The sequence below is a fragment of the Rhodamnia argentea genome, chromosome 11 (assembly GCF_020921035.1).
Source record: "Rhodamnia argentea isolate NSW1041297 chromosome 11, ASM2092103v1, whole genome shotgun sequence".
Taxonomy (NCBI): Eukaryota; Viridiplantae; Streptophyta; class Magnoliopsida; order Myrtales; family Myrtaceae; genus Rhodamnia; species Rhodamnia argentea.
In genome coordinates, this window is record NC_063160.1 from 18,990,501 (window position 1) to 19,013,854 (window position 23,354).

The following is a 23,354-nucleotide window of genomic DNA, read 5'->3' on the forward strand; positions in this document are numbered from 1 at the left end:
TCACGGATCCTCCACATATTACTCGATCGGTCGCGAGGAAGATGGCCGACATCAACGCCACCGTCGGTGCTGCCCTAGACGAGAAACTTGGCTCATTGACCGAGCGCTTCGAAGGGATGATGTCCCGAAAGATGGAAGAAATGATGGCTGCCTTCGCCGCCAAACTTCAATCAGCTGCTACCGGCCCGCCGCTTCCTGCTCTAGTTCCTCCTACGGACAACTTCGGTAAAGCCCCGGAAGCTACTCCCTAGCCGACAATGCCGCTAGAGGATGTGATCATCACGGACGTGAACTCGAGCACGCCGCCCGTAGTCCCAATCCCTCAAGCCAACCCCGTGGCCCCTGGGTTGAATGGTGATACGACCAAACTATTGGCCCAAATGGAACAGAGGATCCGAGAGGTTGAGGGGACTCACAACATACCCCGGATTGACCTGTCTGTCTTTTCAAAGGTCACGGTGCCGGAGAAGTTCAAGATGCCCGACTTTGAGAAGTATGATGGAACTTCCAACCCAGTTCAGCACGTCCGGATGTACCAGGCAAGAATGAATAAGCATGCGACCAACGGCCCCTTAATGGTTCGGACCTTCCAGGCTAGTTTAAAAGAAGCTGCCATGAGATGGTATACGTACTACGAGATCTACCGGATGGATGATTGGGAGAAGGCAGCTAATGCTTTCATCAAACATTTCAGCTTTAACTTGGACGTGCTCACCACCAGAGAGGACCTTGAGCAGCTTGAGATGAAAAAGGAAGAAACAATCAAGCAATATGCCACCAGGTGGAGGAACGTGGCATCTCAATTGAAACCAGTCCCTCCCGAAAGGGAACTCATGAAATTGTTTGTTTCCACCCCGCCGCCGATTATGAGAACTCGAATTTTGGGATCTGCTGTCACGTCATTCAGCCATCTCATCGCAATGGCTGAAGAAATCGAGAACGGCATGAAGAAAGGATGGCACGGTGATGTCGCCATGACAACTAAGAGGTTTGTGGTAAGGAAAGACAAGGAGCCGGCCCCACGGGGCAACATGACCTACGGCCAAAAACCCACGACCCAAACGCCGGTCGTACTGATTCCTAATCGCCAGCAGGCTAATTTCGGCATGCAACGACAAAGAGGGAATCAACGGTCTCCTCGGCGGTTTACCCCTCTACTAGGAACCCCGTCGCAGGTACTTGCGGTTTCGCGTAAGAGAGGTTTATCGACTTCCGAGCCTCTACGACCCAGTGACACGAGCTCGCCAAGATATGATCCATCAAAGAAATGTGATTACCATTGCGGGGAGCTCGGACATGACACTGACGGCTGTTTCATCTTGAAACATCGGATTCAAGATCTTCTCGATTCTAAGGCATTCTCGTTCCAAGACAACAAACAGCCAAATGTCCGGAAGAATCCTTTGCCGGATCATTACGGTAAAGTTAATGTTGTATTCGGACCGGGAATCAGACAGGTTGGTGCTATTAAGGTTGAAGCAGGTGATGTTCTCAATGCTCTGATCGGGGCAGAATATTATGAGGTCGGTGAACTGATATCACTCGATCGGTTGAAGGAAAAGGTCTCCGCTCTCCCGAAGGACGGATTCATAGTCCGGGCAAATCAAACCGGGACAGTGGCCACTATATCCCGGATTATCATTAATCGGGATCGGGAGCTCGCGGCTTTGACCCAACTCAAAGATGACTTGGGGATTGTGTTCCTGGACATACCGAAGGATCAAGGGGGATACATGAGGAGGGAAATCTAGTGGATTCAGAAGTATACGACCAAGATGAAATGAGTAGAATGAAGAGCCCCTTGAATGTCAAAGCATATGGAAGATCGAATAATGCGAAAGCGAAATGCAAATGAGTAAAAGCTTGCATTTATTTCATCCATCGGAGAGCCTCACAAACAAATCATCGGGGTGGGAACGTAAAGCCAAACCGAGCCCTAATGAGCATCACAAATGAGTTCAACTGACTCTCCATATAGTTGATACTCCGCCTACACCGATCGCTCCGAGAATCGAGATCCGCCAGCTTAAAGAGGAGGAGCTCACATTTCTCTTTAAGCTTGACCACCCTGTCCTCGTGATACTCGGCAGCAGATTCCAAGTCATGGATCAGCATTCTCCCGCGGGCTATATCCAGGGTCGGATCGTCCAGCCTTTCTTCCAGCCATGTGCATTGGAATTTCAAAACAATATTGAGCGGATCGCGCTCAAAGATGGTCCGGGACATGGCCAAACGTTCCACCAAGTTCCCCCTCTCACGAATCAGCGGTGAGACTTGATCATTACCGTAGTCAAGGGCCTTCTTATAATTGTCGGCTACAAGACCGGCCAACATCAAGTTATCCGACCGATCCCGATAGCGAGCTCTCACAAGATGAACCAAAGTAACATCTTGATGAGCAAGATGGTAAGCCTCCAGGAAGTTAGTAAAGAGGGTAGGGAAGATTCTATATTCCTCTTCTAACTTGGTACCTTGAATAGAAACGGTATCCATATCCGTAAACATGAGACGGATTTCGGTTTCGGCCTCCGGGTGGTTGGCTATATAAGAGTAGCCCTGGCCTAGGAGATTGTAAAGTTTCTCCCATTTGGCCAAAACTTCGGCCGAGAAGACGTGTGCGGGGAGGGAGGCCATTGTTGTTGAAACAACCGAAAAAGAATGGATGCGAAAGAGTGCTTAGAAGGTTGGAGATGAAGATATGAAAGCGATGATCATCTCGGCGTTAAATCCTAATTTAAAGGGCAGGAAAAGTCATAGCAATAATTATTGTGGGGGCCGAGTTAATTATCTAGGTAAAACTACAGACGTTTCATCCGTGAATCACGGATCTACCATCTCGAGGCTCATGAATTCGAAAAAAGTTGCGAAATGACTTAAAGGTTCCGCCATATTAAAAGAGGGACAAGCATACTGCATAAAAGATTTGAGGGTCCCAAAGATGTCGAAGGAAATGAAGAAGACAGAGCGGGAAACACGAAATCTTGGGAGAAGCACTGGCTTAGTGTTTTTCATCCACGATAAAAGGGAGGCTCTGGAACATACATGTTTACTTAAAAGAATTTGGAGAGAGTAAGCATACAGCGGAGAGTAGAGTGAACAAAAAGCGGTAAGAGGTATTTCAATCCAACATGTTTAGAGGCTACCAACACTTACTGGGGGCAACCAACCTAGACATCCCCGAGAGCGAACCATTGGATTCCGAGGCCGGATCCGGTACGAAAGCGGTAAAACCCAACCCCCTCGGCGATGAAGTTCAAGATCTCGATAACAGCAACAACAATAGCAGAAGCAGCCGTAGTCAACCCCGAAAACATCAAATCAAAGTGCTCGAAGATGCCTTCAAGGAGTGCCCTTACGTGAACGGGAAACGAAAAAATGAATTGAGCCGGAAGCTAGGAATGGAGCCCTTGAAGGTCAAGTTTTGGTTTCAAAACAAGTGGGCCCGATTGAAGGTTCAAAGTGAAAGTCATGAACTTGTGTTTCTGAGGGATGAAAACAAAAAGCTTCGAACAGAGAACAAGAGGTATAGGGGTGCTCTTAACACCACTGTTTGCCATGTTTGTAGCAGCCCCATAACCTTTGGTGACATGTTCCTTGATGAGCCACATCCGAGCATTGAAAATGCTCATTTGTCAATTCATCCCCCAGAGCAGGTTCTCACATAATTAGATTTCGTTGGGGATGCATCCCGGAAAGTCGGTTTTGCGGAGGCGTAACCGATGCCCTTCGAGGGAAGAGACATGCATCACTACAATTGGAGTTTCCCTGGTGTCACGGTCAGCCAATTCAACGCTGATGGAACTCTGAGTCCGTAGCCTACATGAAGTTTGAGTTTTTATTATGGGCTTTCAAAATATCACTCTTTTGAGCATTACTAGCTAGCCCTTACGAATCCTCAAGAGGAGTAGAGACATGCGTGAATGAATGTACTGTTTGTCACAAAGTCCTCATGTGAGATATTCTTCTTTTTACGCCTAGAGTTAATCAAGGGGCAAATAACAGTACTATCCGCGAATATCATCATGCTTAAATGTGTGAATTCCTTGTCAGATTTGAGTGAACGCAGAAAGGAAAAGCATTAAAAGCCTTCACGTAGGTAGATGCAAAAAGATTCGAGGAAATAACTGTCTCGGGAGGAAGCGAAAAGATTTGAGGAGGGAAATAACTGCCTCGTTCGTAGGTAAATGCGAAAAGATTTGAGGAGGGAAATAACTGCCTCGTTCGTAGAGAAAGAGAAAAGATTTGAGGGCTCCTCCATATCAGAAAAGAAAAAGATGACAGATTGAGTGAGAGATAAGAGTTATTGCAAAATGGATCCAAGGCACCAAGACCGGAAATGAGAGAAAAAGCTGTCATCTTTCGTAGAAAAAGCGAGAACCTATATGCGAGACTAACGGATCAGAAAAGTTTATAAAGTCTCCATGCACCTAATGACCACCGGAACTCGTCACGAAAGACCACCATCACTTTGTGATTTTCGGGCAAATTGTTTTGCAAGTCCGAGAACATCTAAAGCTCGGTCTCTAGTCGAAACTGCCATTTTCGGTCTACATATGGAAGGTTTTAAAAGAAAAACACGTTCATTCCAAGCGGAAGTATGGGAACCTTCCTATCCCGAGGATCTGCGAGTCATGGCCATTGATGGCAACCCCGTTTCCCTCTCAATCCTCGTTGCTATGCTGAGAAGTTGCATGTACGGGGTTTTTGCTTATGCGAAGGCAACAGATGCCTTAGAAGTGCTGAGGCAGTACAAAGAGGAGTTTGACATCGTCGTCACGGCCGTGGTAGGGATCGATATGGACGGTTTCAGTCTCTTAAAGATCATTGATTCCGAGTTAGACATACGGGTCATCGTAGTATCAGCAAGTAATGATCAGCAGTTCATAACGAGGGCCACACCGCATGGTGCTCGAGACGTCTTACAGAAGCCGGTCTGCGTTCAAGTGCTCTAAAACATTTGGCAGCATGCTGTAAGGAAGCAATTACTCGAACAAAAAAACTACGACCAAGCCGACGACAACGATTTTGTCCAAAAGAAAAGGCCCCTTTGGTCCGCCAAGCTTCATTCTATATTCATTGAGGCGGTTCGACAGCTAGGAATCAATTCGGCACGACCAATGGCTGTACACAGAATAATGAATATAGACGGACTCACCATGCAAAGTGTCACGAATCACCTTCAAAGGGTTAGAGATAAGGCGAGGAAGCACGATGCAGGTTGTGACCAAGGCGACCGAACCAAAGTTGATTGGAAGATCAATACTGGGAAAACCTACCGAGCAAAAGGTATTCGGCCACTTCCCAATCAAGAATACAGACCATACCAACCTTCCGCTGGTGGTTCTAGCAGCAGACCAGTTGATCATCCCTACAAGTTCCCGAGCAACGGCGGAAGCTCAAGCTCAAGGAGTCAGATCGCTCACGGCGAAAACAAAGTGGGAAATCTGTCGCCAATGTTAGCAAGTAACAATGCCCAATTCGAGTATCAATTGCTCGAAAAATCAGAAGATTACTTTGATGATGAGCTCACCACCTTGATTAGCCGGTTCGGAGCTCAAGGACCTCCAGAGTTGTGATCCGAAGCAAGTGATTATGGATCCTCAAACAACGATCGTTGGTGTATGATCCAAGACAAAATCGATCGATCATTGGAATGGCCAGCAAAAGAGGTGGAACCAATCTTGCATGAATACTCCTTTAATTCCATGTATAGTTCCCCTGCGTAGGATTTTTTTTACTTTCTAGCTGTCTAGAATTTGCCTAGAGTTAAAGGGCGAATTTTCTCCTCCCTTATCAAATGCGCGAGTTCCTTGTTAAGCTAGGCCCGTAGCAAATCAATTTGTGGACGACGCCCCTGAACGCCCGTAAAGAGAGATTCTGAATAGCCTTACTTGGGAGAATACGAGTAAAAGACCAAGCGGGTTCAAAGATGGGTAATTCCGTATCGTCCCAATTGGCTCTCAGTCATTTTAAACTCTAAATTATGCTTATTTTATTCTCGACTGGGGATTGCCAACTATTTTGAGAACAATATAGCAAAAAGCGAACCAACCATGGATGCCAACATCACCACGGCCTGGTGGTTGGGGGAATGACAGTGGTCCGAGGCGTCCCAGGTTCGATCCCGGGATTTGACATCAATGTACAAAGATTAATAAAAATCTTTTTGCTTCGCGATTCAATGCCGATTGAAGCTCAGCCCAGATGGTTACAAAATCGGAGAGATAACATCCCGGACATACAATCCGATCCAGATGAGTTGATCTTTTCAATTCAAAGTTCACAAGAAATTCGTACAAGGGTAAAGCGGTATCGTTTCAACTCGTTTAGAACATGAGAACGTACATTGACGCTTTCCCTTTTGATTTTTACGAGGGTCTTTGCCTTTCCGGATAGGGAAGTATTCATTCTCCCCGAAAAATTAATGAAATAAGAAATTCCTGGAGCCTTTGACAATCTCATGTCTCGAACCGGATAATGAAGTTTTGCAACTCATTTGCATGAGCAGGGGCAACTCCCAATCCACGCCCCTAAGAAGTTTTTTATGTGCTTGCGAATTCTGTCCACCAAGATAAAAAGTTGCTGCATTTTATATGCTCAAAAACACTCATACATTGCATAGTTTGCGCATGACTGTTCCTCATGTTTAATTTACCAACTCTGAATAAGGAACATGAACTACATAAGATACATCGAATGTATGGAGTGGGGCAGGGCGGGATGATGAAAGGCAATCCTTTCCCAAACACGTCCCATTTTTTCGGGAGAGTTGAACGGTGGCTAAGTTCCGCATTTCACAAGGTAAAAGGTTTTCTCGCAAAAGGTACGATAGCCGAAATGACAGAGGCATTCAGTTCTCTATCCCAAACACTACAGGTTATCCATTGATTACCCCTTTTGAGCGGTGGTTTCATCTCTTTACCCCTGCCAAGAACCACCCCACATCGGGGTCCAGACGAGTTAATTCCAGCAACAACATGAGGTAAATGGTTAGAAAATTTCTTGCTGGGACTAACATTAATCTTCGGGTGTTTCTTTGCATTTATACTCGAATTTTAATTCAAGTGCCTTAGGATGATGAAGAGCATTCATTTCTCTATCCCATACACTTCATTCTTTGCATAGCCCACTTGAGCTTGCAAATTCATTTCTTAAACCCTTGTTGGTGATCATTTGATCATTCCAAAGGCGAAGATAGCATTTTCCCAAGGATTAGAATTGGAGACGGTTGGGTCAACAGAGAATTCCCGAATGGACTCATTTCTTGTATGCTAGATTTTTTATGCTTACATAATTTTTCTTTGTAAATGTTTATATTTGTTGTAATTCCTGGTTCAAAATCATGGGATTGTAAAAAAAAAGGAGAGGCAAACTCAGCTTAAAGGAGAAGGGCCCACTCTCGAAAAAAAAAAAGCAAAATAAAGAGATGTCGAAGAGCTCTCAAAGAAAAAGGAAAAGAAATCTCTTCTCGAAAAAAAGAAGAAAAAAAGAAAAATGAGAGTCGGGAGTAAGAAAAGCAAAGGCCGATCTCATATGAAAACTTCAAGCATAAGAAAAGCAAAGTGCCTACCAAAAGTAAGGCCAATGCACATTCATTTGTAAAATACTTTTGAATTTTGAATGTACATTTTTGCATGTTAAATTGTAAATTCCATGTACATATTTGCATTGTGTCTCTTGCAAATCCTTGACAGACACTTGTTGTGAAGAAGACTCCCCAAGAAATCGGTTTGCAAAGTGCAATTTTCAGTAGAAAACTATCATCCCTCATTCAATGATGGTATTCTTTACGAAGACATTTCCGGAAGACCAAGATCGGTGACTAGTCAACGATGATCACCAACGTTAAGCCCCTTCTCATTTAATTTCTGAGCCAAAACGAGCCTTTTCATTCCTCAGTCCCCAATCCTAGCCTACGTTATAACCCTCCAAAGTCTCTTCTGATTAGGGCACTTGAGTTAACGTAGAGTTAAATGATTTTAAGCATCACTCGAAGAAGTTCGAGCAAGATTATTTCTCTCTCATTTTTGCGGGGCTCTTGACTTGTAAATCTGGAGTAGATGATGAAGAAATTCATTTCAGCGGCCTTGACTCAACTAGAGTCCCCTTTGTAAACCTTTGACCTAGCTCTCATTACGGTCCTAATCAAGACCTCTAGATCGACTCGGTCGTATCAATTGCGAGATTACTTGGATCCTTATCGAATGCGATGATGGAAAGATTGAGTGATTTCTCTTGAATCCTCGAGACAAGATAAATAGTTTTTCTCGAGAGTGTGAGAAAGCCCTTTCGGACTGAAGTCCCCCCATTCAGCTCACATTCGAGGTATTCGTAATGTGAGAACCTCCCTGGACAAAATTGGTAATGCAAACTTGACAGAATGGTTATGCATGAACCATAGTATGAGTGATTGCATTATACACATGTTATTTCTAATCATTGCAAGCTCCACAAAATAGTTTTGTATGAACTCATTGTTGAATATGTTTGCACATGTTACCTCCGACATTCTACGATAGATAATACATTCCCAATGTTCGAGTTCCCTCCCAAGGTCTCGAAATTCATCCAAGGATTATTGAATGAGCAAGTTTTGCTGGCAAATGCCTACCAGGCACGATACTGCAATCTGTTTCGTTCCTTGATTAATCGTTTGGAGAACCCAAGTAAGTTTTCTGAACCCCTTTTCAAATTAACAACTCTTCTGATGATAGTTGTTATGATTCAATTTAGGCAATATGCCCCTTTTGTACTTATCGATTCCATTCGATGGTGCTCCTATCAAATATTGTTCAATTCGGGCAATATGCCTCTTTTGTCAAGTCGTGAAGACATATGCACCGGCGATCTTGACATCTTATCAAATCATAACGACGTAGCTCTTATGGTTTCAATCTCGGATCGTGAAGACATATGCACTGGCGATCTTGACATCTTATCAAATCATAACGACGTAGCTCTTATGATTTCGGTCTTAGATCACGAAGACGTATGCACCGGTGATCTTGACCTTTAGTTGGCTCATAATGACATAGCTCTTATGATTTTCGGCTCCTCTATCAAATCATGAAGACATAAGCACCCATGATTTTGATCCAAACCAAATCATAACGACGTAGCTCTTATGATTTTGGTTCCCCTTTATCGAATCGTGAAGACATATGCACTAGCGATTTCGACATTTAATCAACTCACAACGACATAACTCTTGTGAACTTGATCCCACTTCTTTTGACTCACAATGACGTAGCTCTTGTGATCTCAAAGGACACACATATCTTGCGCTGTCTCGCATTAGGGAGAAGTCTCTGATAACAGATAGGCCAAATACCTTAAGGTCCTCGTGTTTGCAAGAAACCGGGAAATTAAGGGAATCAGCAGCTTATGAGGTATTTGGTAAAACAGGTATTCTCATATGCGATCCATGTGCAAGTTTCTCTAACATGGAAAAGAGAAGTTTTAGCACATCATGCATCACTTCATAAAAAATGGGATTAAAACTCCCGCCAAAAAGTTCATCTATAATTTGCACCGTCAAAATTTAGGATTCAATTTTGTCTTTGAGCGGAACCTCTACGAGCCTCCACTCAAAGAGGGGCAGCTGTTGACGCCTAAATTTTGACTAATTTATTTTTTGCATAAAAATTATAAAAATCATCTCACATATTTATTTTTAGCGTACATTGTATTGGCATATAATTGGGCAAGCAGAACACTTAATTTAGCATGCGTCTAGACTAGGCACGGGATGGAAAAATACACCGAGAAGATTTGAAACTTCGGGGACTGTATTGCAAATACTTAAAACTTCAGGGATCGTATTGCAAATACTTGAAATTTCAGGGACTGCATTGCAAATACCAAAAGAAGATGGAGAAAGGAAGATGGTGAAGAGAAGATAATGAAAGGAAGATGGTGAAGAGAAGATAAAGAAGAGAAGATAATGAAAGGAAGATGGTGAAGGGAAGATGAAGAAGAGAAGATGAATATGAAGAAGGGAAGATGAAAATGGAAGGTGAAGAAATGAAGATGAAGAAGAGAAGATGAAAATGGAAGGTAAAGAAGGGAAGATGAAGAATGAAGGATGGAGAACTTTGCCTATAAAAGAGGAGGAGAATTGAGAGAGTTTGAGGGGGGGAAAGTGGAAGAGAATTGAGAGAGTTTTGAGAGTTTTTGAGAGGAATTTTTAGAGAGGAAAAAGAGAGTTCTTGAGAAAAATCAGAAGAGAAAATTCGAGAGTGAAGAAAAGAGTTTTAGTCGAGCATCATCTTCGACGAGTCCCGACACATATTTCGCCTATCGCCACCCAACAACGCCATTGCTTGCCATTTTCGACGACAGCCGCGTTCTTCCAGCTCCGAGATCTTGAAGGGAACTATAACGTGTATGTGAGTAAGATTTTGTGTAATAGAAGGTAATCATTTCCATCTCGATCTACAAAAATGTAATCGTTTGGTTTGAACATTTATTTGTTTATTTTAGACATGCCACGTGTTCCAAATTTTAGCATTATTACATGTTAATTTATTTCTGTAAATACTCGTGCTTGGCTGCGTTTTCTTTCTTTCTAAATCATCCATGGTGTATATCGCACAAAGTTCAATGTTTTACATTCTCATAAAAAAGAAGATAAAAAACCAAAAAATTGCATCTTTGAATTTCAAGTAAAATCCATCAAAATTGCCAAATCAGATATTTTTCATGAAAATGGTACCGAAAGGGCGTTAGAGAAATCTGACGTAACCAAATCCCCGAATTCAAAATCTCTGGTTCGCGGAAATAAGATAGTTTTCTCCCGCTATTTTATTTAGGTTTCTAATCAACCTACCGAAAATTATTAGTGGCGACTCCAAATTCAAAACACATTGCATGTTAATTATTTGAACCTTAAGTTGCGATTTGGTATGGACTTGGGAGAGTCCGAGTTAGGTTAGTTAATTAATTAACCTGATAATCCATTAGCCTGGAATTTAACTCGTCTATTTTTTGAAGGTCGCGACAAAGATCAGTCAAAATTTAGGTGTCAACAACTGGCGACGGTCACTGTCCCTAGAACTAGTCGCCACAAGACTCTTGTGGAAGCCTACGGGGACAGTGCTAATATGGTTTTAGGAAGACTCTTTTCTTCTTTGTCTTCTGTAATTTTTGCTAACCTCATTTGTCAAATTACAGAACCACGAGAAATTCAGAATCATTTGAAAGCGAAATATTATAAGTTATCTCCATCATTTTACCATTAATAGCAAACATGGATTTAGTCAATGCATATATCAAAAAACAGGGGGACATGTCATTTCGTGTTGATGTAAAATAACTGCCGATATGCGCATGCTACATCAGCAGAAAAACTTAATAACAAACACTGATTTAGTCAAGTTGGATGTAAAAAATCTTGAACATTATGTCTCTCGGTGCATATATTTACGTTTGTTTCTCTTATATTCTTAACAACGCTTAACATCAGGGATGAAGCGACACTCGTGGACATAATAGTAGAGTACCTTGTCGAGAAAATCCGTGAAGCACGGCTACTCTACTTTGCGAGAAACGCAATTGGAGTGGAATTGGTGGTAGGCGAGGTGATTTCTTTAATCAGAACGGGCCAAGAGGAGGACGTGCGCATCATAGGTATATGTGGAGTAGAAGGAATAGGCAAGACAATCGCGGCCGGGGTCATTTGCGAGCGCATTCGTCGCGATTTCGAGTGTTTCGTCTTTCTTGATAAAATCGGAGAAGCAGATCGCAACAGTCTATTGGGCCTACAAAAGAAGCTGCTCTATAATCTCATAAAGGCGGAAGGATTGAGGATGCATGACGATATTCAGACCAACATCAACGAGATAAATAGTAACATGTGCATGAAAAGGATACTCCTTGTTCTCGATAATGTCACCAGGAAAGAACAACTTGACTACTTCGGGGCCGGAGAGCGAGAGCTGGTGTGTCCTGGGAGCAGAATTTTGATCACAACCAGAGACCAAAACTTGCTGAAAGAACTCAGAGTAGACGACAAGTACATCATCAGAGGATTGGACCCGAACGGAGCGCTTCGTCTCTTCTGTCGTCATGCCATAAAGAGAGAAGAACCTCAAGAAGGCCATGAGGAGTTGTGCAAAAATCTAGCTCATTATGCAGGAGGTCATCCATTCTCTCTTAAAAAGTTGGGCTCTTCCCTATACGGCAAGCCCAAACATGAATGGCATAAAAAATTAGAGGAGTTGAAGAGATGCCCTTATCTCGATTCGCTCTTCCGTTCGTTCGGGCCAGTTGGGCCATATGGAGGTCAAGGCGGCGATGCTTTTGATGATGGGACGCGTACTGGTGTGCGGCAAATTAGGCTGTATGGACAGACAGTTATTGATTCCATCACCATCGATTATGACCAGAACGGGTGTTTGCTGAGATCCTTCCAGCACGGTGGACATTTCCGTGACAATGAAAGGGTCAGTTTTCTGCCACTAACGGACTGATTATGTACTTCACTACTCGCCGCTTATAAGAATCAACTGCAAAGTTTAACTTCATTTTGCTTGTTTTCTTCTTTTCAATATTTACTTCGTCTCTTTTTTAGTTTATTTATGGGACTTTATTTTCTTGCCTTCCATTTACAGCAAAATCGGCAAGCGGCACCTTTGCTCAATCACCTATTTATAGCAGAAATCCAAAACTGAAAAAACTTCTTCGCTCCTTTTTTATTAGGGATGAGTACTTAAACCGAATTCGGTCAAGTAATTTGTTTCTCGCAGTGAAGGAATTATATTGATCATAAATAACACAGAGGCAATACATATTAGATATTAGATGGATGTGATGAGGGTAGCACCCATAAAAACTTTTGCACATCTTGCAGCTGGTAAGATTAGATCATCCAAGTGAATACCTCATTTCTGTATCGGGCCATATTGATGATTATGGAGGTCATGATGTTGTTCGGTCTCTCAAGCTCCATAGCAACAAGAAGACGTACGGACCATTTGGATCTGAAATAGGATTGCCTTTTGATCTCTCACATTCTGGTGGACGGATTGTCGGGTTTCATGGGAAATGTGGCAGCCATCTCCACTCCATCGGAGCCCATTTCGGGCCGATTTCTCACATGTATCCATTTGAAGTCGTGGGACCATTTGGTGGTGATAGTGGTGTGGACATTTGGGACGATGGAAAACACACAGATGTGAGGCAAATCATCTTAGGCTTCGATTCGGCAATTAAGTCCATCTCTATCTTATATGATGAACATGGACATCTAGTTGGTCCGTTCTCACATGGCCCAAGTGGAGGAGGCAAAACATATACGGTGAGCTATGATATAACCATTGTCAACATTAATTTCAGGATGCAATATGATTTTGTTGATATCTTTGATACTTTATTTCTTCTGGTAAAGTCTATCCTTAATCGTTAAAGTAGATAGTTCTTCTTGAATTCTATGAGTTTTATCGTTTTTCTTTCTCAGATTAAACTTGACCATCCAAATGAGTACTTAACATCCATCTCGGGCTACACTGAAGAAGTTTCCGGACTCATCATTCTTCAGTCATTGACAATCCATACTAATAGAAGGGATCATGGACCGATCGGAACAGCTAATAAAGGGAGGCATTTTTCATTTCCATACACTGGCGGCAAAATTGTCGGGTTCCATGGGACCTGCGATGGCCCTCGTCTCGAGTCTATCGGAGCTTTTTATGAGCCGATTCCTCATACATATCCCGTTAAGGTTTTTGGGCCTTTTGGAGGCGAAGGCCAGAAATCCTGGGATTTGGTGGATTTAAAGGGGATTGATGTTCAGTACGCAGACTTCATCAAGTCTATTACTTTTGAAGTGGACGTCGCCGCCAGCACCGAACCGGAAACTAGTTATGGTGGAAATGGCGGGAAGAATAGTTTCAAGGTTGTACCTAAGACTTTTTCCTTTTCTCTTTTTTCCGTTTCTACATGAATGTCGTAAGTATGTAGCTTATCATAACATTAGTCGATTACGGCATTAGGAACCATGAGATTCTTAACAATTGCTTCGCAAATGCACGTGAAAAGCTCATAGCAGAGATACCTGAGTATCAGCATGATTGTTAGAAAACCAAATGGAAAAATTAATGACTTCATTCTGTTAAAGTTAGGCAAAGTCAAACCTAGCCATGAACAAAAAATAGATTAACTTTTGATTTACGAAATGAAATGTGCTACCCAACTTATTAGAAACGTAATTTACACTAATCTTTGCATGCTTAACTTATTTTGGTCATTGAATGATGCAACATGTAGTCGCTCACTTCGAATATGGCTTTCTATGGCCTTGTTCGCAGGTTAAACTGAGAAATGGAGAGTACATAACTTCCTTTGCTGGATATCTCAAGAATGCAAATGATAGAGGCACTCTAATCAACTCGCTCACATTTCAAACCAACAAAAGAATATTGGGACCCATTGGTAGTGAGGAAGGGGTGTACTTCTCCTTACCATCGGAAGCTGGGAAAGTTATCGGCTTTTTCGGGACAAGTGATGATTTTCTCGAATCTATTGGAGCACAAATCGAGCTATACTCTAACAAGCTCTATCCCTTTGAGTCTGTGGGGTTATTTGAGAGCTCGGATGCCCCATCTTGGGATGATGGCAATATGCATACCAATGTAAGGACAATCATAGTCGAATTTGAACCAAGTAAAATGTCATTTATTCGATCAATCACCTTTCAGTATGAAGAGGAGAATAGAGAATTACGGCAATCTAAGACACATGGAGGCATTGACGGAAACAAGTTCCATACAGTACGGAGCGTCGGCATCCATACGGTATGTTTTTGTGAGTACAATGCTTTGTAAAATCCTTACATGACTAGCATTGCCTACTTTAGCTGGAGACCCTTTCGAGATTTAAACCTTGAGTATGATGGTTTTGTCTACTATTGTAGATCAAAATACATGATCCAGATGAGTATTTGACTTCAATATCCGGGTATCTATATGAGTATGTTCCCCACAGCGGCATTCGGTCTCTCACGTTTCAAACTAACAAAAAGACAATCGGACCTATAGGTGATCAAATGGGATTGCATGATGGACGGTGTGATTGGGGATTCCACCTCTACTCTCCTGCAACGGGTGGCAAAATTGTTGGATTTTTTGGTTGGAGTGGTGAATATCTTGAAGCAATTGGAGCATATTTTGAACCCATCTCAAATCTCTACCCAATCAAATCGATCGGACCGTTTGGAGGCCTTGGCGGATGTGCTGGGGATGACGGGAAATTCAACGGTGTGAGGGAAATTGTGGTAATGCATGACGATGTTATCCGCTACATTATGTTTGTGTATGACAAGCATGGTGAACAATTTTGCTCAGTTATGCATGGTAGCCACACCACAAAAGACAAGGCCAAGGTCACTAGGGTTAGTGTTTCTTTACCTCTCCGATTCATCGCTGGTTACTTTCTCATATCTCATTGGTCTAGACCATGTTCATATGTGTTCCGTCGTGTGATTTAGTAAATTAAACTTGACAAAAATATGCCTTTTTTCTCACCACTCATCCAATTTTAAGAAATGCACAGGTTATATTGGATTATCCACGGGAGTACTTGACATGTATCTCTGGTTACAAGCGAGAGGATGGTGACGATGATGTGGATAACACTATTGTTCAGTCGCTCACATTTCATAGTAATAGAGGAAGACACGGTCCCTTTGGCAAGGAGATGGGGAACTACTTTTGGTATCCGTCGACCGGAAGCAGAATCATCGGCTTTTATGGAACATGCGGTATGACTCTCAATGCCATAGGAGCGTACGCAGAGCCTATGCCACACCTGTATCCTTTTAAGACTATTGGACCCTTTGAAGGCTCTGGTGGTGGTCGTACTCAATGGGATGATGGAGTGCATACTGATGTGAGGGCATTTCATATTAGTTTTGGCGACGCAATTCGCTCCATCATGATTATGTACGATAACAATGGCTCCATCGTCCCATGCTCTCAACATGGCCAAGGAGATGGGCCTCTAGACACCTGGGTTAGTCCATCCGTCTCTCTATTCAACCAACTCTTCTACTTTTCACGAAAAAAGAAGAAGAAGAAATAAATAAATAAAAAATTCCCAATCATGATCCTTACTGATCGGATCTTTCTTTATAGTTAATTGAGGTTATAGATCTCGATCGATTGATGATAAAGAAAGGGAATTCTTGATTTAATTTTTCACATTAATATTTCACTATTATTCATTTTTTTATCTATCGGAAAAAGTCTCTCTTCTCTTTGTTTTTTTTTTTCTTTTATTTTTTCATCTGGAAGTCATCTGCATGAGAAAATTACCCTAAAAGTTCTAAACCTATTGCACTAGTATTAATGCAATCTTAAACCTTTTAATTATGCCAATTTAGGTTTAAACATTTTTACGTTTTGTCAATGTAGTTCATCCGGCCAATTTTGGCCGGAAAATACTGGCATGAACGCCACCTTCCTACGTGATAATGTCGGCCTTGACGTGGACAAAATTTATTAATTTCTTAATATTTTTCGAATTTTTTAATTAATTTGTTTTTTTTTTTAATTCTTTTTCTTTCTTCCTCCAACGATCATCGGCAACCGATCAAAGGCAATTACTAGCGAGGGCGTCCCTCGGTGGCCTCAAGTGAGGTCACCCACACCGAAGGCTAGTGAGGGCCAGCCTTGCCAGTTCTTACAATGTTCTTAGCTTCATTTGCCCCAGTTTCTTTTCAAGGAAGACTGAGGCACTTCTTTTGGCATTTCGAACCTTTACATGTTTTCTTTCCCAAGTAAAACATATTTCGCTTTGCTATTCTTGCAGGTCAATTTAGATTATCCCAAAGAGCGTCTAGTTTCAATATCCGGTTGCATGAACGGGAATAGAAACACTCCGCAAGCACAAATTATCATACACAACCTGAGCATACATACCACGAAAACTACTTACGGGCCATTTGGATCAAAGGACTCTCTTGGAAGGTCAACGGGATTTCGTATTCCACCGGCATCAAATGGTGGCAGGATTGTTGGCTTTTTCGGAAGTGCGGGATCACATCTTAATTCTATCGGAGCGCGCTTGGAATCATATTAGATCAAAGCCCCTCCCTCCCCAAGCTTTATTTTCATTTGTTTATTTTTTGTCTTTGGCTTGTTTTCGTAAGAATCTTCTTTTTCTTCTGTTAAATCATGTTGAAAGTAGTCTTTTTTTAAGCGCTGGTCACGACGAGTGTCACGTAATTTGAAAATTAACTATGAGGGTGCTCCGAGACGTTAGCTGAGATTATATTTGGATGGGATTCCTAGTCGTCAAAAAGAAGAAAACGAAGAATATAAATGCACGATGACTATTTTCAAATTAGAGATGGAGATTCACATAAATACATGGATAGAACTTGTCAACCAAAACATAACCAAATCCAAGGGTTAAACCCGCGGTCCATCTCCACGTTGGCTCATGTATTGAGAGTGAAAATTTTTTACATCATAATTCACATGGATATAGCTCCTCAATTTTTCGAACTAATAACAACTTATTGCCTAAAATATGTCGCTCTTGATATTTAATTTTGTCCATTGGTTAATCCAAGAGTTAGGTGCAAACGAAGATGGGATGGCCTAGGCCCATTTCCCGCACTATCCAATTATAATCAACAAATTAAATCGTAAAGTAAAAAATTCGCACAGAAATATAGTTGGCGCTGTCGTTTAACTAATCTCCTCATCACAAATTAAATTTACTGTCCCGTTCTATTCACAGCTCTAAGGCAATTTTATAGATAGTTTGAGCAAAGAGAAATTTATAAATGTAATTTATGACGAAATAATCATTATTGCGTCACTATTACATCATTATTTTTATCATTGATTACCCACTGAAAAAAAAAGTTATTATTTGTTATCGAATATTTAATTTAAAAAATATCATGATATAATCATATTTCATCATTTATCATTATGACTACCTTAAGGGACCGATGGAGTTTAAGGAATATTATTAGTTTCAGCTTATTAGCGTACACAATGTCACTTTCGAAATAATTTTTGTAGTTATTGATATATCTAATTAATGCGATAACAATCATGCTTGAATTATTGCTCCACGCACATGTGATCATTGCTAAATTGTAGTAAGTTATCATTTACAAAACTCATGCAATCAAATGAGCCAAGCACGAATCCTAGTTTGATGCAAATTGAGTCGAAAGTGTAAAAGTATACATTTGTGAGGAGAATAATTGATCCTTGCAAATCATGGTCCTATGCGTCAATTTTGGGAAAATTTTCGATAAAGTCATTGTCCATTTGGTCTACTGATCCTACGTGGATAATTTTTATTAATTACTTTTCCTTCTTTCTCTTCATTTTCATATTTTTCATTTTTTTTCTCTGTTTTTTCCTTCCTACTATGACCGGCAAGAGTCGCCAGATCTCGCGGCCCTCACCCAATGGCCCATGAGCTCCGACAATCCTCGCTAGCCATAATAGGAAAAAAAAAGAAAGAGAAAAAAAATGTAAATGAAAATATTATTAAAAATTATTCACGTCGGTCCCGGTGATGCCACGTCGGTCTTGATTGGCCAAATAGATTGAATTGGTACAAATGTAAAATATTTAGATCTCAATTAGCAAAAAAAAAAATTGGATATTTTTCTTGTCAATTTTAATAGCAATTATCCGGAAATAAATAATTATGAAGTCAAAAGAACATAGATTAGCAAACTAAACATGGTAGAGACTTCGTCATCGTGCGTGAGCCCTATTCTATACTCGTGGAATAGTTGTTTCATTCTTATCTTATTCAATTTTGGAAGCTAAAGGTGTCGGTTTCTATGGTCTTGCAAAAGAATTCATGGACCAGATGTTTATTAAATGTGTGATTTTCTTTAGGCACCTTCAGAAAATAAATTCTGAATCCCAACTACCAAGCCTATTTAAAAAAAATTGCTCTTCTTTTTTTGCCTTTTTTTTTTGCCAAAAATTTGCTCATCTTCTTTTCTTCACTATAATAAAAAAAGGTTTTAGAAGAACAAAAAAAAGAACGGATATATTCACCATAAGTCGGGTGTTTTTCCAATTTAATTTTTTTTAAAAAATATTTACAAAAATATTTTTTAAAAATAAATATTTATGGATTTGGGCCTCGCTCGGCGGCCAATTTCTTGAGCAAGCCTTATCCCTTTTTTTTTTAATTTCATTTTTTAAGTGTTTTAATTATTTATATTTATAATATTTTTATATTTTTTAACATGTTTATATTTATTTTATTTATAATTTTTTTTGCGAAGCTTATCTTTATGTAATTAATTGAAAATATTTACTTAAGGAAAATCCTCAATACCAAACGAAAAGAAACCCTAGCTAATTACATAATTACAACATTATTTATGAATTATAGATCTTAATAATTTTTTGTATTAATTATTACTAATTATGTTATAAAGATAAGCTTCGCAAAAAAAATTATAAATAAAATAAATATAAACATGTTAAAAAATACGAAAATATTATAAATATAAATAATTAAAACACTTAAACAATGAAATTTAAAAAAAAAAAGGGATAAGGCTTGCTCGGCGCCCCAACTGCCGAGCAAGTGGGCTTGCTCGGCAGTTAATTGTCGAGCGACCATGCCTGGGCCCACCAGCCTAGCCGCTCTAGCCAGCCAATTAGAGCCGAGCCCTGCCTTGCTTGGCGCTTGCGCCGGCGGGCCTCGCTCGGCAACCCAACCGCCGAGCGAGGCCCAAATCCATAAATATTTATTTTTAAAAAATATTTTTGTAAATATTTTTTTAAAAAAAATTAAAGTGGAAAAAAAAACCCCGTAAGTCCTAAAACTTGTCCCAAAAGTGCAATTGAGTACTAAAACTTACAAAAAGTGCAATCGAGTCTTAAAACTTGTCAAATTAGTGCAATCCTTCGGTTAACATGACGTAGCATTTTTAAATTAATTTCCCTATCCTACCACGTGACATTTTTATTATTTTCTTTTCAATTCTTATTTCTATCAAAATAAAAAAAAAACGAAAATGTTAAATTTAAAAAGCCAAAGCAGAAATGACAAAAAAAGGGGGGACGAGGCAAGGCAGGGCCTTGTTGTGAGGTGCAAACGCTGCCCATCGCCGGACGGGCCAGAAGAGGTTGCCAGCCCCGGGCGAGACCTCGCCGGCCGTAGGCCTTATCGTTTTGAAGACAAATCATTTAATTTTGTGGACATCACAGATAGGCAGCGCCATTTACTTGGAAGAAGGTGAGGATGAGGAAGAAGATGAAGTCAGGTTTCGAGGAGGTAACCTGGTCGTGGCTAAAATCGAAACAGAGTTGGAACGTTTCGGGGAACAATGTAGCGTCCTTCAGTATCTCCCACACCGAAGCTCCCGACTCGAACAACGAGTGCAGCGCCACCATCGTGCTCGCCGCGACCGCGTATCTGCAAAAAACCCCAATTTCCCATTTTTAGCAGATTCATGATGAGATTGATTCGATTTCGCTGCGCTGGATCATTGATCGAGCTCGTGAGGATGCGAAAATGGCGAGCGCTTGCAGACCTCTTTTTCAAACCCCCTGCGGGCTGGCGAGGCCTTGCAAGCATCGGTGGCCGCCGCCGCAACCCCCGCCGTCGCCGCCCGCCGCCGTGACCGCCGCCGCCCGCCGCAGCAACCATCACGGTTTTGTTCTCGGTGTGGTCTCCTCTCCCTAGCATAATACCTCAAGAGCTCACTCTCTTTTTTTTTTTTTATATATCTGTAGTCTACTCTCTTGCCCTCTGTTGCTTATCAAAAACGAGTCCAAAGAACCAGACCCCCCCTCCAACTTCGTTCTTCTGCTTCTACCGAGAGCTCCCTGACGATCTCTCTCAGTCTCGGTTTGTCAGGCTCTGCTTGGGACTCAGCTGACTCCGCGACGGTCACGCCGCCGTCGCCGGCTGCGGCGAGGCCGGCTCCTCGGGCTGCGACGACGGCGGCCGACACACGGTGACTTGGTCGCCCCGCTCTTTCTCTTCTGGTGAATTTTCTGCCCTTTTTTTTTACTCTCGGTCTCAACTCTCGCCAGAACCAGAACTCACACTCTCTTTCCATTTTGGCCGAGAGAGTCCCCGCGTATATCCCCTCCACCGGCTCTACTTCTCTGCCTTTTATCCACCTCTGGTCTTTTATTCAGACGAAGAAGAAACGCCCACTTGAGCCTCCACTTGCCTCTGTGTTTAGCCATAGCCAATATTCTCTTATCCTCTGCTCTCCTCTTGGTCCCACCCTCTAATCCACGGCTTCCCTCAAGATTCCTTCGTATCCTCTCCCAAGTCCGTCCGTGTGTGCAGGTGAATCGGTGAGAAGATAAAGAGGGTGAGAGAGAGCACGCACGTGGGCGGTGTGTGAGACAGGCATGGTGAATTTATTCATGGAAGTTTCCGTGTGAAAAGCATGCGATTAGAGATTCCATGATGTTATAAAATTCCCGCGTGCACTCATCGGAAGAGAAGTATAAGTTCTACAAGCAAGGCAATTTGCAGCACTCAGATTTCAGAACTCCCCCTATGCTCATAGAGAAACATCAGCCTGGTGGTCTAGGCTCCATTTCTGAATTCTCAAGAGTGCTTAAGATTCCAGACGGGTAACAAAGTCGGAGGTCACAATGGATGGTCGTTACATAAGCTGCAGCCAGTGCCAAAAACAGATGATGCCAGCATGACCTTAACAGAAATGCACTGCCCTTGTTGCCAGAATCTCATCTATGTCAGGCCACCAACAAGCGTGGATGCCAAATTTATCCTCAAGGAGAAGTTTCAAAGTAAGCTCGAACGCGGGAATTCAAGCAGCTCCAGCTCCAATGGGACTCCCTCGAATCGCTACTCAGTTCCTGGAAGTGGAATGACATCGGCCACCAAACCGCATCCAGTGAAGCGTGCCGTTCTCTGTGGGGTGAGCTACAGGAAGAGGAAGTATGAGCGCAAGGGAACTGTTAATGATGTGAAGCACATGAAGCAACTGTTGATTCGTACCTTTGGATTTCTGGAGGAGAACATCCTAGTCCTCACAGGTATTCGTATTACAACGCGATTACTTACAGTTGTTTACTAGATAAGGCCTTCTTAAAATCACTTGTAATGTATGAGGTACTGCTTGTTCAGTCATTTTCGTGGGATGCCTCGCACTCTGTTCCTATCCTTCTCTATACATCTAGCTTCGAACCCAAATGCATGCTAATTTGGTCGTCGATTCCTGAAATCAGTGCTTATGCTTGATAAAACACAATTACTTTCTTGGAGAAATTTTGAGTTACTTTTTAAAGTACCTCCATATGGAAGATATATATAATTAATTGAGGAAAATAAGACGGATAATCAAGAGAGGAGCTTGATAGAATTGATTTTTGGCTGTGCCATTTCCGCCACGAGCTGGGTTGGACCGCCAAAACTAGATGGAATCACAATTAGAAATGTACTAAATGGCAGAAGAGGAGAAGGACGAGCGTCGAAGACCAACAAGAAAGAACATTCTGGACGCGTTTCAATGGCTTGTCAGGGACTGCAGGTCAGGGTACTCCTTGGTTTTCTTCTTCTCAGGGCACAATTTACGGCATCCCGAGGGTGATGGCGATGAATTGGATGGAGTCGACGAAAGCATCTGTCCAGTTGATTTTACCATGGAAGGCATCATCCTCGATAATGAAATAAATTCTGCAATTGTTCGTCCGCTGCCGAAAGGGGTAACCCTTCACGTGCTCATTGATTCTTCTCATAGTGGGAATGTTCTGGATCTGCCATATGCATACGACATAAAAAAGTGAGTCCTCCAACTTTAACTGGATAAAAATGTTTATCTTGTTGTAAAACATCGCTGAATAGTCGCACTTCGTGTGTTATGTTGATGCACTGAATTCATTGTGCAATTTAGTCTATTAAATTTGCATCGTAAACCTCCTTATTACGGTTTTCTCATACATGATCGATACTTTCATGCCTGAGAAAACAAAGTGTATGCATACAACCATGTATTGTCCGTGTGCTGAGTTATTATGTGAAAACATAAGAAGGCAGGCAAAGTGTCTGAAATGGTCCTATGCAATTTGAAATTAGCATGCTCATACTATGAAAAGATCATCTGATGTTAATTTCTGAGGAAATTTTCTGAGAAAACAGAGGGCAGTGGGTGGATTGTGGGCCTCCTTCGGGTGCATATCAGGGAACAAATGGCGGACTTGCCATTTGTCTTAGTGCTTGTGCGGATGAGAAACTGGCTGCTGATATTTCTGTAAGACATATGGCCTTTGACAAAGTCACGTCTCTTTACATTTAAAATTTTGTGCAATCTGTTGCTCTCTCGAGTTTATTTCCCTGGCTATTATGCAAATGTCTCCAGAATTTTACTAGGA

At 41.7% G+C, this 23,354-nt stretch overlaps 2 protein-coding genes across 2 annotated transcripts in view; both read left to right on the forward strand.

Annotated features, from left to right (window-relative positions):
* The window catches only part of LOC115731927 (jacalin-related lectin 4-like), a 37,314-nt gene extending 20,225 nt beyond the window's left edge, over positions 1-17,089 (forward strand). Inside the window, exons 2-8 of the mRNA XM_048272190.1 lie at positions 11,465-12,443; positions 12,851-13,297; positions 13,457-13,894; positions 14,307-14,792; positions 14,912-15,388; positions 15,550-16,008; positions 16,807-17,089. Coding sequence (XP_048128147.1) covers positions 11,465-12,443; positions 12,851-13,297; positions 13,457-13,894; positions 14,307-14,792; positions 14,912-15,388; positions 15,550-16,008; positions 16,807-17,076 — 3,556 coding nt within the window. The 3' untranslated portion in view covers positions 17,077-17,089. The remainder of the gene's footprint in view (positions 1-11,464; positions 12,444-12,850; positions 13,298-13,456; positions 13,895-14,306; positions 14,793-14,911; positions 15,389-15,549; positions 16,009-16,806) is intronic.
* LOC115726604 (jacalin-related lectin 20-like) overlaps positions 1-23,354 on the forward strand; it is a 99,672-nt gene that overhangs the window by 52,719 nt on the left and 23,599 nt on the right. The gene's annotated exons all lie outside the window — the stretch shown is intronic.